Raw genomic sequence first — 16,564 nt, forward strand, 5'->3', positions numbered from 1 at the left:
GTATACCTTGTAAATTTACATAATTTTAAGAGATATATTATAGAGACTCAGGATTGTTATTTTTTCCGAAAAGTTTTTTTTTAATCTGCAGTTAACTCTGTCAAAGTGACAGTTAAGTTACACTGTCTTTCCTGTGGTGGTTAGGAGTTGAAAAATCTGGTAAGTTTTTTAGCTTTTGTTGGTTCTCAGTTGTCCCACCACTTCTACCCCCAGCACACACATCTTTTTGCCATGTTGATGGTGGAACCTAGGGCTTTTATACATGCTAAGCAAATGCTCTACTACTGAACAAAGGCCCAAACCCTCTGTCCTCCATTTTTCCTTTGAGGAAAAGTCCTAGGAAGGAATCAAGGTATCTGGTGACTTTAATTGCTAAACTGACTTCTCATTTTATTTCACTTATCTGCATGCAGTATTTGATATATATGATTCCTTTCTTCTTCAATATTCCTCCCTCATTTTGCTTTCAGGACATCTCAAATTTAACATGTTTAAGACAGTATCCATGATCTCTGTACACTAAAGGCCTCATTTCCCTGCTTTAACGTCTTAATTCATGGACATCCTCTACTAGTTGCTTAGTTCAAGAATTTGCTCTTTAATTTTTTACACTCTATATCCAGTCTATCAGGAAATCCTGTTTACTTTCAGATCGTATCCAAAGTTGACTACCTCATACTATCTAGATTATGTTAGTCCTCATCTAAATTCCCGTTTTTGCCTAGGCTCTTCTAATAGTCTCATATCTCTATTTCTATCTCTGCCAGCCCCCCTTTGTGGTACCAGGGTTTGAACCCAGGGCCTTTGCAATGAACTACATCCCCCGCTTTTTTTTTTTTTAAAGTAGGCTTTAAATTATTAAGTTATCTAGGGTGAGCCTTAATGTGCAGTCTTTCTGCCTCAGCCTCCTAGTGTGCTGAGTTTACAGATGTGTGCCCCTGCACCCAGTTTATGTTGGTCCTCTTTTGTACTATTCACAATATAGGAGCTTCAGATCAGATCACTTTGTTTTTCAGCCCAAAATCATTTTTATTCATTAAAAGCCAAAATTCTGAGGTGACTTACCAGATCTGCTGCCCATTATACTGTAAACAAATTCTTTTCTTCCGCTTCCTCTTCACTGCTCACTCTGCTCTAATTACATTTTTAGGCACTGTTACTAACTATTCCTTTTGCCTGGAATATTCCTCACTAGATTCTACTTGTTCACACTCACTTTCTTTGATTTATATGATCTTTTGTTTTTGTTTTGAGATAGGGTCTTCTACTTGTAGTCAAAGCCAGCCTTAAACTTGGTATGTAGCCCAGGCTGGTCTCCAATTTGGGGTCCTCCTGCCTCAGCATCCTGAGTGCTAGGAGTATATATGCCACCATGCCCAGCTTTCAATTTACTTCTTAAGTCATTCTTGCTGATCTGCTTAATACTATAATTGGCCCACTCTTCTACTAGTACTGCCAATACCCTGTACTCCTAAGTAATATACACTTTTTAGCCAGCATTCACTTTTTTCATTGTATAACATATAATATACTTATTATTATCTGTTTTCAATGTGTAATCCTCTCTAGGGATATCCCTCAGTGGCATAAGTGCCTCCCTGGCAAGCATAATGTCATGAGTTCAATCCCTAGTACCAAAAAAAAATCAAAGTATAATCCTTTGCTAAGGCAAGGTTGTTAGTCTATTTGCTTCACTGACTTATCCCAAGCAACTAGAATATAATACTTTTCACTATTTATTGAATTTATTTACATGCAACTTTGATTTTCCATTATACAAAATTGGTGTTATATGTACGCTATGTAGATTTATTTGAATCTACTTTTTCATAGCAGCCAAAATTGAGATTACATGCCTGTAATCCAGCACTCAGGAGGCTGAGGCAAGAGGACTGTTATGAGTTTGAGGCCAGCCTGAGCTGCATAGTGAAACCATGTCTCAAAGAAGACAAAAAAAAGTTTTTAGATTTCATTGTGTCCTGATTAACCCTAATGAGTATTTATAGAAAAAAAAAAAAGCAGGCAAGGATAGAGATTCCTTTCTGGTGTCATCTTAGGAGAAAGTATACCTGGGTCTCAGCAAGAGTAAAAATTTAGCATACATTCATCAGCTAAAACTTGGATTCTGAATAAGAGTATATGAATCTTACCAGTGACTAGCTTTGTCTTACTGAAAGTCCTTCAGCTCTGAATCTCATTTTACTCAAGTGTAAATTGACACCAATAATAGAATCTCTTATTATGTGTTGTGACATCAACTGTGCTCTGTGCTTGGAATAGTTCCCAGTACACAGTAAGTCCTCCATGTTTTAATGATTAAATTTGAAAGAGATTCCTAACCCTCTGTGGAATACAGGAAGAATTTAAAAACACTAATTCATGAAATCTGCTCAGCATTTACTAATTTTTTTGGTTTTCTGAAAGAAAATTTTTCTGTGTAGTTCCAGATTATTCTTAACTTGCTATATAATCTAGGCCGGCATTGACTGATTAGGTAGCTCAGCCTGGCCTTGAACTCAAAATTCTTCTACCTCTACCTTGCTAGTATTGGGAACATTGGTTATTTAGGTGAAAGATCAGCTTCAAGAGGAGAATGCTTCATTAGTTTAACCAGTTTATAAGCATTACTGCAAGTTTAGGAAGTGAAAAAAATGTTTATAGAGTAAGAGGCAGTAAAACAAATTTAACCTGTACAATGTTCTTAGTAGAAATGTATATGTAAAAGCATTACTTTTAATTGATTTAGTGAACATAAATAAAATTCCCTGATTATGCTATTTCCGTTTAGTTTTAATGGTACACAGCCTTGGTTTTAAAAACTACATGAGTTAATAAGAATGTTACTTTGTTGATTATGTGTAGAATATTATTTTTATGGAAATCAATGAATTTTAATTCTGTGCAAGGCTTGTGTGCATTCCAATATAGTATGTTGTTCTAGTACTTTTTAAATAGGCTAAAACAATGGCTTGATAGAGTAAACTAGTCAAAAACATGCCTGAGATGTAGTTCAAAGATCATTCTAGACTCTTTTTGTTAGACTTACAAACTAAAACTAATCTAAATTGTCAATATATTCTATGCCCCCCCAGAATTACATATATGGAAACTGAGGAGAGCAGGAAATTTCTGATGATAATCTTTTTAGTTTTTCTCCTTATTTGGGTATGTCAGTCTTTGTGTTTATATGTGGATGGGTGGATAGGTGAGAAGTGAGAAAGGAGAGGTAGTGTGTGAAGAATGTGAACAACTTTTTTGTGTCTTAGGACACTTGCAGCACTATTAATCTCACCTTCTTGTAACTTAATGAAACATTCTTGTTTTTATATTAATGCTATAAAACAGTATTTTTCATTAATTGAGATCTTACTGTGACTGTCACTCAACTACTCACTGGATTTTTCTGTCTTATGTAACTTTCACAGTGATCCAATGACCCTGAATAGTATTCTCATTTATGGACAAAGCAACTGATATCCAAAGCTATATTTATGGGATGAATAAGATATGTATCTAAGACTTCTAAGAGCCTCAGTCAAGGTTCTTTCCACATGTTACTTTTGTTCTTTTTTGAAAGATTTTTAAGCATAATTTAAAATTTTAACTCTTTTTAGTTCTCATCAGACTGAAAAGGAAACAATATTAGTAAGCAAATTTTTAAAATGTTCAGTGTTTCTGTTTCTGCCATCAGTATGGGAGATGAATTACAGAAAAAATTTTAACATATGTTTAAAAATTGATTCTTGTTCCTTTTGCTAAAATTATCTGGTGACTCAGTAACTCCTTTTAGGTCTAGAAGCCTTCCCATCTGTGGGATTGTTATATTAAGATGGTGTCATATTAGAGAAGAAACATTTAAAATTGGTAAGGAAAGACTTTTCTTGGATTTAAGTTTTCAAATACCATTTACTGAAAGAGAAAATTATCTAATGATTGATTTTGTTTTTTCCTCTTTTGTCCATTCTTTTCTGGGACAAGGTCTGACTATGTAGTTGAGGTTGATCGTGAACTCACTATGTAGCTCAAACTTGCAGCAATCCTCAGCCTCCCCAGGGCTGGAGTTACAAGTGTGTGCTACTATGCCCAGCTTAAATTTTTCAGCAGTGACATAGATGAACCAAAGATCAACTAAGTATTCTTGAAACTATAGAATGGTAGAATTTTTATTGTCAAAGATAGTGTAGGGCAGATAAAATCTTTTGTAAAATTGTTACAGATGAAGAAATTAGTGTCTGAAGATTGAATAGTGTAGTCAAGATCATACAAATAGTATACCTGGGGCCTCTTATTCACATTCATTCATTCATTCATTCATTCTCTCTCTCTGTCTCTCTCTCTCTCTCTTTGTGTGTGTGTGTGTGTGTGTGTGTGTGTGTGTGAGTGATGTATGTACTTGCACCTGTGCACATATGCATGCTGATGTGCAACACTGTGACCATTGATCTAAGAAAAAAATTAAACTTGGCTACTGACTGATGGAAGCGTAGTCTAAATAGTATGTATGGATGCATGGGACAGGGGGAAGGAAGATTCATTCCTCACAAATTAGAATGTAAAAACAATTATCCAAGCCTCCATATTGAAAATAAATTGGAAACAATTTGGGTGAGTTAGCACAAGATTTTATTATGTAACTCAAAACAGTGTATAGTTTAAAACTTATGAGTCATTTGTTTCTGAAAATTTCCATTCTGTACTTCTAGATGACAGTTGATGGCAAATAGCTGAAATTGAAAATGAAACCACTGATAAGAGCCATATTGTGCTCCACATCAAGTTTTTAACTAATGTTTTTAACATCCATTGATGATACTTGTCTGAATCAGTTGAGTTCATTCATACATATTCAATAGTAATTTAACATTAGAGTTTTTTTGCATTTCGTATATACTTATATATTTATTCTGAATAGCTTAATTATAGTAATATTTAATTATATTTTTCAAATCTCAGTTTTAGAATTAAAACTATTGAGTGAAAAGATTTATTTTCATTTCTTTATGCATTTGTTTATTTTTAAAACTTTTTTTGTGCAACAACTTTTGTCCTTTGGATATGTCTCAGTGATAACACAAAACTGGTACTTGGAATTGTTTTGTTTGATTTTTTTTTTTTTTTTTTTGTCTTTGTCGTTTTTATCGGTACTAGGGATCAAACTCACGACTGCCTGCTTGCAAGGCAGGCGCTTATGCTGTTGAGCTAAATCCCCAGCCCCTTGTTTGTTTGATTTTTTTTTTTTTTTTTTTTTTTTTGGTGGTGGTATGGATCAAACCCAGGTGCTTGAGATCCTTGGCAAATACTCTATGACTAAGTTACACCCCAACCCCAAATAATTATCACTGTGATGCTGTTATTCTTTGATAATATAATTGGCTTGTTTCCAATTTATTTTCAGTATGGAGGCTTGGATAATTTTTTTTGCATTCTAATTTATTGTTTTGAACATGTGAGATACTTAAAATCAAAAGTGTAAAAATAGACTTACAGTCTTCCTTCCATTTTTATTCCTTACCTTACCCACCCCCAAAGTAGCAATTATTAGTGTTTTCTAGTTTATCTTTCCAGTTTTCTTTTTGTGAAGATAGCAAAATATTCTTGTACATTTAACTCTAATTAAAAATTATCAGGGGTGTTCTTTTTTAATATAATGGAGAGCATTCTGTATCATTCCACAGAGATTTCCTCATTCTTCATGGCTATGTACTACTGTGGTATTTGGATGGCTCATGGTTCTCTCAGTCCTCTTGATAGCCACCTGGAGTGTTTTGTCTAGTCATTTGGTGTTTCAAATGTTGTTGCTGTGTGAAATTGTGTACATTTGTTGTTTAATTTTTTGAAAGTCCAAAGTATATCCCCTCCACATAAATTGTAACCATAAGGCTTAGCTGTGTCTGACAGTAACTGTTTCTTGTTTCTTTTTGTTTTTTGGTTTTTTTTGAGGGGTTTTTTAGGTACTGGAATTGAACTCAGGACTTCATGCTTGCCAGGCAGGTGCTGTGCTGTTGAGCTATATCCTTGGCTGACAGTACCTGCTTTTTCATATGCTTGTCAAGAATGTTGTCACATTTAAGGCTCTGGAAAGGTGGGGCCGTGGGAACTAAGGGTAATTTTATTTTATCTTTTCATAAGGCAAGCATTGTTTTTAATGTTTATGGGTGACTTTCCTTTTCTGTGTTTCCTGTTTATATAGTTTACTCATTTTTCTCTTCAGTTTTCCCTAATTTTTCAAAAGTTTTTATATATCCAAAAGACAAACGCTTGAGATAATGTATTTCCCATGTTGACTTATCTTGTTATTTACTTATTTTTAGTGTTTACAGACTTAAGGTCATTTATTTTGTTTTTAAATTTTTATTGGTACATTTTTGATATATAATAATAACATCATAGACAGTTTTTACCTTTTCAAGATACATTTCACTGCTTCTTTTTTTCTCATTCCCCTATTTATATCATGATAGTTCTTTTGGGTATGCCATGCAGTTTCTTTTTATGTACGTTAATTTATCATTTTTTTCTTTGAAACTTTGGAGTTTGGGATTAAAATTAGCCCTTCCTGACTTTCAACTTTAAAAGAATTTACATATTTTTCTTCTACTACTTATGTGCTTTCATTTTACTGTTTATGGAACTCTTATTTCTAGTTTATTTAGGTGACTTTGGCTTCTAGTATAAACTATAGAACTGATTTAATCTTTTTCCAAATGGCCATTCACTTGTACTACTAGCACCCACCATTCATTAAATAAAGATTAGAACTTTCTGCTCAGTGACTTGAAATGCTACTATTATCTTATGTTCAGTTTTTACATATATTGGCACATCTTTTTTGATTTTGTATCCTGTTCTGTTGGTTGGTCTTGCACTGGTATCACACTCTTTTATATAGGCTTTATAATATGTTTTAATATCTGGTAAGGGTACCTTCACTCTTCAAATAGTTCTATTTTTGTGAGCTTTCTGGATATTCTTATTTTTCATATAAAGTTTAGCATCAATTTATCTAGCTCTGGAAGAAATTATTAGAAGTCATCTAGAGATATAGATTGTCTACATTTTCTTCAAGTCTTCTTTTGTCTATATCAGGTTGCTTTATATTATTGTTTTATATACATGTAATTTATATATATTACATATGCTAGCAAAAATTGGAAAGTTACATGTGTAGATTCTCACTCACACATACACACACACACACAGATATTTTTTAAGACAAGGTCTCCTTACATTTTTCAATTTTGTGTCTATGAAAGTATAAACATATATACATATACAGAGAGAGCCTGCCCCAAAAATATATACACAGTTCTGAAAGCTGATGGTCACCACTTTGAGAACCCCTTATAATTGTAAAGGCCAAAAGTAACTTATGTTAATCTCATGATGCCTCAGTACATTTAGTATTAATATACTTACATAAGTTTTTCTCTTCTTGATGTATATTTTTTGGCAGATACTGTATATACTTTTCAGGCAAGCCTCAAATTCACAATCTTCCTATTTTGGCCTCCTTAGAAATTATAGGCATGCACTGTCATGCCCACTTAAAATACTTTACTATCAAAAATGTATACATATGTTAAAATTAAAAATAGTCTTAACAAATCCAGCATATTGTTACCCAGCTTCAACATGAACACGTTTTTTAATAGCTGGAGTTCTTGACTTACAAATTCAATATTCTTAACTCTCTTCATCTGACTTTATAAAACATATACTTTGGTTATTATTACTCATGGAAGAGTTTGTAGGTAAACTACAATGGAATACCCCATTTACATAGTCTGAGAAGTTTTTTTAAATATGAAGAGCTATTGCCAATCTTTGAACTAGTTCAGGTAACAGTTAAGTAATGTTTACAAGTGATTTGTAACCAAAAAATATTTAAATCCCATTATTCATCAGAGTGTAACTTTATTTATTTACTTATTTTTAGTTGTTTGAGACAGTTTTGCTGTATAGTTCAGACTGCTCTTGATGTCATTGTGTAGGCTGGTCTTGAACTTCACAGCAAGCCTCCCACCTCAGCCTCCTGAATGCTGGGATTACTGGTATCCATCACCATGTCCAGCTAAAGTATAATTTTTGATAGTTAAAAATCATAATTATTAAAAATTTAGATTGAACATGTGTAGATGGTTTTAAATTCAGTGAGTAAATGAGACCATAGGCAATCAATGCAAGTATTTGAGGAACTCAAGTTTATATGGGCCTTCCTTAAAAGAAAAAAAAATGTTAGACTCTTTAAGGTTGTTAAACTAAAAACAAAACTGCTTACTACCCTATTTGCAATTTTTGATGTCTTTTATATTGAGCAGAAATTGTTTACATAACTCCTGGACACAGACATGTAGGTTAACACATAACCGCACAGTTGGATACTTTACAAGGAAGTAGCTACATCAAAAATAGTGTATTTGTCTAGAAAATTAAGTAATCCTTAGGTAGATCTGTTAAACCACAGTTGGCAAAACATAGTCTATGGGTCAAATCTGGTCAGGCTGTTCTTTTTTTTCTTTTTTTTTTTTTTTGTGGTACTAGGGATTGAACTCATGACCTTGTGCTTGTGAGGTAGGCACTTATGCCACTAAACTAAATCCCCAGCCCTGGCTGTTCATTTTATAAATATAAATAAAGTTTTATTGGAACTTAACCCCATTCACTTAATTCATTCATCATCTGTAGCTGGTTTTGAAATCTAATGGTAGAGCAGTGTAGTTGCAACAACCTACTTGCTCACATAACCTAGATATTTAGTATTTGGCACTTTATAGAGAAGTCTATCAACACCTATATTAAATAGTATCTCGGGATGTTACTGAAACAATATATTGCCACTCTTTTGGTCTTACTCCTGAATTGGAGTAAGTTTTTTTAAGAATTCAGATGCACATTGAGATGATAAGAATCTGTTCTAGCTGATGTTGCTGTAGCATGTGAACCTCCCTTTGTGTTTTTCCTTTATTAGTGTACATTTCTCTAGCCACTGTGTTAGTTTTCTTTGTACATTTTTCTACAGTTCTCCTTTTTTCCTTCTGGCCCTGTATTTCACTTTATTTTTCTTCTTCTCCTACTTAAACTGGCTGTGCTAAGAATGTTATTGTGTTTTAGGTAATTTAGGTCAATGTAAACTGTTACATTTGCTTCAAAATACAAATCAGTTAAAGATATCAAAATGCTTTTTTATTGATGTCTTTTCTGTCACTCATTCCCTCGACTTCTCCCAGTGTTATAGCTTTCAGCTGAGACATACAGATTTCTAAACTAATTAAGGAGTTAATTAAAAAAAAGTGAAAGTAAGGTTTTTCTTTTAGTCTACACTTCATGTCTTAATATAGTTTAAAACTGTTTCATGTATATAGTTTTGTACAGAAAATCTCAAAGAACACCTGAAATAACTAAAGATACAGAATGGTTAGTTCACACTGTCTAAAAATTGGTAGTTGATGACAGTTAAAATTGTTAGTTGATGACAGTTAAAATAGTCAAAGTGGAAATAATATTTAATAAATGGTCTGTTATACTAAGACTTTAAACATATGCTTTTCTACTTAGAAAAGGATATAGTTAGTACAGATATTCAAAGAAACAGTATTTATTGTCACATTTGTATTAAATTTTAAAAATAGTACTTAAAATCTAATTTTACTGCATAGTAAATAATTTTTTTCATCTTCAAGATAAAGCAGAAGGAGAGAAAGAATAATACTGATACTTTATATGAAGTTGTGTGCTTGGAAAGTGAATCAGAAAGAGAGAGGAGGAAAACGACAGCCAGTCCTTCAGTTCGCCTGCCTCAGTCTGGATCTCAAAGCTCAATGATACCTTCTCCTCCAGAAGATGATGAAGAGGAAGGTAAATTGTAGGATGTAAATTGTACAATTTATATTTTGAGGTTAGGGACTCTGATATTAAAAAATTATTATTAATATGATACGGCTTTTGGGATTCATCCAGTCAATACCCAGGAGAGTCTACTTTATGCATTGAGCTGTAGTAGGAGACTTATAAAACAAGGAGCATTAAGATGGCTGAGGTGGTACACACTTGATCCCAGCTGCTCAGAAGACTGAGGCAAGAAGATTGCAAGTTCAGACCCAGCCTGGTAACCTAGTGAGACTTTATCTCCAAATAAAAAGGAATGGGGTTATAGGTCAGTCACAGAACTTTTGCTTAACATGTGTGAGGCTGTGAATTCAATCACTAGTACCAAAAAAAAAACCCCCAAAAACAAATAGACTTTCTTTAAGATATTTGTAAACAAATTGACTGTAAAAATGAGATTTGATAATTAGTGCATTTAAAAACAGTTTAGTGCTATCTTGGTGTGTGAAAACATTTTTTAGAGCAGATTTGACACAGCATCTACCTGAATGTAACCAGCTCAACTGCTTCATTTTACAGGCATAGTTTCACTTGCCAAAATGTGATGTTCATTCAGAACTTTTCACCAACTATACACATGTACACACAATTATATATTGTTTTTTCACTGATAATCTACCAGTTCTTTCTTACTTTTTGAATCTATTGAATTAATGTGTCAGCCACTATTAAAAGGTAATATACAGAAGGATTGAAAGGAAAAGAATACAGGAAAAATGAACATTTGAGAGTAATTGTCTAGTTTCTATCATACACACACACATATATATATATATATATATATACCAGGACTTTATTTTTAATGAAAAAAGGTTGATTGATAATGATACAAGGCTATATGGTTATATAAGACATGTATTTATGTGAATGTCACAGGAAATGTTTTGGGAATTTATAGAATAAAATTCATTTTTCATTGTGAGGAATGTTTAAGTTAGGACTTTAAAGACAAAACTAGGAATAAATTGCCTGCTTTAGACATTTCTGGATAAAAAAACATCACCTTGACAAAGATATGTACATGGAAGGAATGATAGAAGACATATCCCTGTTTATATGTACCATTTTCAAGCTCACAGTAAGTTTTTTCACTGTTCTGTATAACTCCCATTGTCCTGGGGATAAATTTCCATAGGATCACTTATTCGTAATATTAATAGCACCAATAGATGCTTATGTAGACAGACACTTTGCTTATCTTACTATAATTCTTGAAAAACAAGATTTATCATTATCCTCATTATTTATTATAGCATGCATATAAAGAAATGGATTCTCAAATAAGTGAATCTGACCAACCTCATACCTTTGATAAGGTAGAACTGGGAAGTCATAACTTGGAGGAAAAAAAAAATGGCGGTTTGCTAAGGGTCTGGGTGCAGAGTCTCTGCGGAGAAATCAGATCAGATGCTAGAATATGTAACATGGAGAGGACCAGATAAATGGATAATTCTTATTAACCAAGGCAGTAACCGAAGGGAAAAATAAAACTATGAAGACGAAGGAAAAGTGCAGGTGGAGACTTGAAGCCTGATGTGCTCACTGAGCCCCGTTCCATGCTGTACTAGGCACGCCCAGACATCCAAGGTCACACTGAGACCATGTCTGCTGGTGAATCCCGGACCCTTAACGGGAGGACGTGGTGCAGTGAATCCAAGGGGAAAAGCTATATTGGCTCTCGGCGACTGCTAGAAATTGAGACCTGGGGTCCTCGAAGCAGCCAGAGCCACCTGGCTGCGCTGGAGGAGACTGTGACAAGCTCCTGGGCTCCAAAGGCAGACACCGCCCAGTTTTCTAATTGATCCACCCTGTGTTGGGAATGTAGTGAAGACACGCTGTGCAGTGTGCAGTGGACCCAAGAGGAGGAACTGCATTGATTCCCGGTGAGTGCTAGATACTGGGTCCCTGGCTGGAGGACATCTTGGAATTGGGCAGAGCCCAGTGCCGCGGCTGCATCAGTGACACAGAGAGGACTGGTAGAGGACACCTTGGAGTTGGGCCGAGCCTGCTGCCACAGTGACATCAGATAGTCGCCCCTGACGCAGAGAGGTCTGGTGGAGGACAACTTGGATTTGGGCAGAGCCCAACACCGCTGTGATATCAGTCAGCCGCCCCTGGCACAGATAGAACTGGCAGGGTCTGCTGGGGTGGAACTATGCCTCTGGTTGGGACCCAATTAGCAGATACAAAATTGTTGCGATTCTGTGATGTCCACAAGGTACAGCCTAACTTGCAGATTGTCTGGCACAGACTGAAAGCTGGCCTGCACCATCCTTACATCCCTGCCTGTACCTCATAACAGCAAATTGGGGAGGGCAGCAAAAACTCCAGTCAGCACGCTTTGGAAAGACCCTAAGCAATATGGAGAGGGCCAGAGACCCCCAGAACACTCCAGTCTGAAAGAAACCAGAAACATGACAAGAGATAGAAATAAAAAAAGTCTCCAGCTGCCGAACCTGGGAAAATAAGCCCAGGAGAAGTAAATACAGAAGAGAACCAGCACAGTAACCATCCAATACTAGACACCGCATCAGTGGAAATAAAGAAATACCTTTATGACCTCATAGACGAATTTAAAACTGTACTTTTGATCCAAGTGAGGCAAGATATAAAGAGATTAATTAAAGAAATGATAAGCCCCTTCCAAGAAAACACAGATGGAAGAACAGAGGAAATCAGAAAAGAAAGAGAAGCCTCTAATGAAGAATTTAAACATAACCTAGAATACATGCAACAGATCCAAAGAAATTACCAGGAAACTAAAAGCTCCATTGAAAACTGGCAAAATGCCTTGACAGAAAGTAAAGTTAGCACTTGAAGAGAGATTTATGATATATGATCGTGAAAGAAAAGACCTCTTAAAAATAACGAGGAACCAGAAAGAAACAATTCAAAGGCTAGAAGATGACAAAAGGATAAATAACTTAAAAATAAAGCATGTGAGTGAGGAAGCAGGAGTAACCAAAAATGAACTACAAAGCATATGCATAGATATATTAAAGGAAAACTTCCCAAGCATAGGAAAAAGAAATGATACCGAGATAAATGAGGCATACAGAACTCTGACCACCTACAACCAAAACAGATCTACACCCAGACATATAATAATCAAGCTTCCAGAAATCCACCAGAAGAACATAATACTAAAAGCAGCCAGGGAAAAGAAGCAGACTACCTACAATGGAAAAATTAGCAAAATAACAGACTTATCAACACAAACTCTCAAATTGAGCCTGGGGGGAAATTATCCAGGCCCTGAAAGAAAATAATTTACAAGCAAGACTGATGTACCCAGCAAAACTCTCTCTCAAAATTAATGGAGAAATTAGATGTTTCTAAGACAAGGAGAACTGTGGAAGTTCATGGCCATCAACCCAACCCTACAGAGAGTGCTGAAGGACATTCCAGAGAGAGAGAGGAAGTGATACCAGGATTCCAGCAACAGTGGCAGAGAGGCCTCAATGAAAGGGGCAGACAGTGGAATGAGGGAGTAAGGTGGACAAATTATAGCAGTAAAGTGGAGTAGCAGACATGAGGCAGAGACAGTAAGCTATAATCTTTAATATAGATAGCCTTGATACACTAAAATAAAAATACAGGCAGAGTAGATTAGGAGACAGGCTCCATTGAGATGCTCTGAATGAGAAATACACTCAACCCGAAGGAGGGTTAATAAACTGAAAGTCAAAGATGAGAAAGCAAAGCTATGTGCTACAGGAAACCAGAGAAATAGGGACAACTTATCCAGCAGTCACAGATACATTGGAAAGCTATGACACTTTTGAGCACTGTAGAACTACACAGCTGAAAGGAAGAAAAACCCTATGACTTTAGTGAGTAAAGGAGTACAGCTCAAGATCAAGCTCGGGGGTAGAAAGGTTCAGCAATACTCAGACAACAGGCTGGCCCCCTAATCTAAAAACTAAAGGGGCTAGTGAAACCCAAAATACACAAAGCGTCCTGAGAAGGGGAAAGGTGAAAAATAGCCTAAAAAGGGAAGGCAGAGGTCATTGTTAATAGTGTATCAGGATTTAAAAGTCACAGTCATCTTATCACTGTTTAGTTTGAATTTATATTGTTCCAATCTGTCCACTCATATCAGATTTGAGGGCACAGACATCTAACCCAAAAATAGCAGGTTATACCATGCTACTATACTTAATTTCCTATTAAGTTCAACTGAAACCTTGTATTACTTACATTGTCTTACTATGACTGATCTTATTTGAATCTGGTTTGTTAGACCGCGGTTTTGCCTTGGCTGATTTTATTCAAATTTGGTATGCTTGATAGTATCAAGTCTAAAAGTAAAGTCAACTACTCTGAAGATGACAAGATTTAAAGATATCCATTCCAGTTTTGATTATTAACTGCTTTCAAGTCCTACAATGTCTTCAAAGTTGTGTTTTTATAAAAATAGCTATGTAATACTATGCTTAACTATATTAAACCTGATGATACGGACAAGTCTATTGAAAATAACAAGAGAAAGCATAGTAACTACGGTAGATCACCTAGTATTGTGGTGTTATGTGCCTTTTTCATTGCATGTTTTTCTAGGAATTTGTTTTGCTGTCTTGTTATGATTTGTTTTTCCCTATAATACAGAGAGGATAGATATACATGTAGAAATTCACACATGGGAAGAATTTTTTAAACTATTTATAGGAACATTATATAATGCAAGATGTAATGAACAGATACTCTGAAGAAGAAGAGACACTAAGAAACCCAATGCTAATTCTGTAGCATTATGATATAAAATCTAGCAATACTATTATTCACTGTTCAGAGTGATATTAGTCTAGTCTCTTAAGTTCAATTTCAGCATACGTAAAGATAAGGACAGCTAGTATGAAGAGAATGAGAGACACTATGGTAGTCATTATTGTCTTCCCCAATGTCAGATCTTGAAGACCTAAAAAGCCTTCATCATTCTGTAATGATATGATTAGTTCTATAGTATGCAGTATGTATTCAATGTGTGCGAAGATGGGGACAACTATTTGGAAGGAAACTACAAACAATAAGACAGACAGTGAAAATCTCCAGTGGACTTGCTTTGAAATCTGTATTTCTTTAAATTGTTTCCTATTGAACTGTTTCGTTCTGTTTTGATATGTTTAATCTTACCCCCTTTAAGATAAAAAACAAGTGTGTAGGACTGATAACTGTATTACTGAGTTTTTGTTGGATCATTGAGCAGAACTGTTGGCAGTGACACTATTTGAATGTTTCTTTACATACTTTAATTTTGTAACCTGAACAACTATTTCTTTTTTTTTTTTCTTTTTCATTTTTATCGGTACCATGCATCGAACTCACAACTGCCTGCTTGCAAGGCAGGCGCTTATGCCACTGAGCTAAATCCCCAGCCCCTATGAACAACTATTTCTAAGATGACAATATGTAACTTATGAACTGGTGATTTCTTACTGTTTATTTTTTTTTGTAATTCTGTATTATTTCTACCCTTTTTTTCTCCATTTTTTTGTTTCTTTCTCTTTAAATTAAAAAAAAAGGAAGTCATAACTTGAATCCAGGTTTATGAATCCATGTTCTGTGTTGTAAGATATTATCGTTTTTTATACCTGATTTTCAGAAAGCATTTTGAAGTGAAGAAAAAGCACTTGCATTGTTTTGAATTAACAGATGCAATTTAAAGTCCTTCTGCAAAGCCAGGTTAAGTTACGTGTTATTTCATAAATATAAAATTGTTTCTACTGTACGAAACTGTGTGATGGTCTTGAGACTACCCATTTCTTTTCCAAGTTAACACTGGTTAAAATAGCAGAATAGGGGAAAGTTTATATAATCCTCTTTCTTTAAACTCTGGAATAAAAACAAAACCTAAATCTGAAAATGATAGTCTATTCATCATGAAACCAGAGAGTGCTTAAATGTCTGTACTGTAGGTTTTGAGGAATATCTTAGTTACAAAGAAATTTGCACCCAAAAATGAAGGGTAGTGTTAGTACTGACATCTAGTTCTAATCTTAGCATGCAGAGATATTTAAAAACAAAGGAAGACGTTCAGAACTCCTCTACTGTTAGTTCTTAAATAGAAAGAGAGAAGGACTAATGGCAATATAGAGTCCATGGGAAAGATGAGGGAGCAGTGGAACGTAAGCTCTTCAAATAAAGGATGGGTTTTCTTTTGTTCCATATTGTTTCCCTAGCGTGTACTGCAGTAGCTGGTATGTAGTCTGTGCTCAGTAAGTATAGAATGAGCAGCCCCCTCAGATCCATTTCCATGGTGAAAAGCTAATGACAGGGGAAATGGAATGGAAGGAAATTGCAGCCTGGCCATCATCTGATTCTCCCCAGTCCAGATTACAAACCAGGAGAACCTGTTATATTATATTTGTTCCCTCCAAAAAAATAAAAAATAAAAAATGTTTGGAAAGGATTACTGTTTTCCAGAGATGCTTCTTACCCATAAGACATTATGCAGGAAGCCAGCAATCCAAGATGGGTTGTTCAAAACCAACATTCTGAAAGTCGGTGTGTTCGCTCACTCCCCGCTTCTGCACCTTAGGCCAGTGGTATTCTAAATGCAGATTTCAGAACACTGCTATTCACATTTGTTGAAAGCATCTAGGACAATAGGACAGAGTTTTGGAAGATAGGTCTTCCAATCTTTTTAAAGGAATTGTCATCCCTTATAAATTCTAGTGCA

The 16,564-nt window shown here is 35.0% G+C and overlaps 1 protein-coding gene across 6 annotated transcripts in view; it reads left to right on the plus strand.

Moving 5' to 3' along the window:
• The window catches only part of Rabgap1 (RAB GTPase activating protein 1), a 188,447-nt gene that overhangs the window by 80,582 nt on the left and 91,301 nt on the right, over positions 1–16,564 (plus strand). For all 6 annotated transcript variants that reach the window (XM_063227092.1, XM_013153319.3, XM_003470795.5 and 3 more), the window contains one exon: positions 9,681–9,855. In XM_063227092.1, coding sequence (XP_063083162.1) covers positions 9,681–9,855 — 175 coding nt within the window. The remainder of the gene's footprint in view (positions 1–9,680; positions 9,856–16,564) is intronic.

The sequence above is a fragment of the Cavia porcellus genome, unplaced genomic scaffold, assembly GCF_034190915.1.
Source record: "Cavia porcellus strain 051 isolate PalLab524CR breed Dunkin Hartley unplaced genomic scaffold, mCavPor4.1 scaffold_1, whole genome shotgun sequence".
In the NCBI taxonomy this organism is placed as follows: domain Eukaryota; kingdom Metazoa; phylum Chordata; class Mammalia; order Rodentia; family Caviidae; genus Cavia; species Cavia porcellus.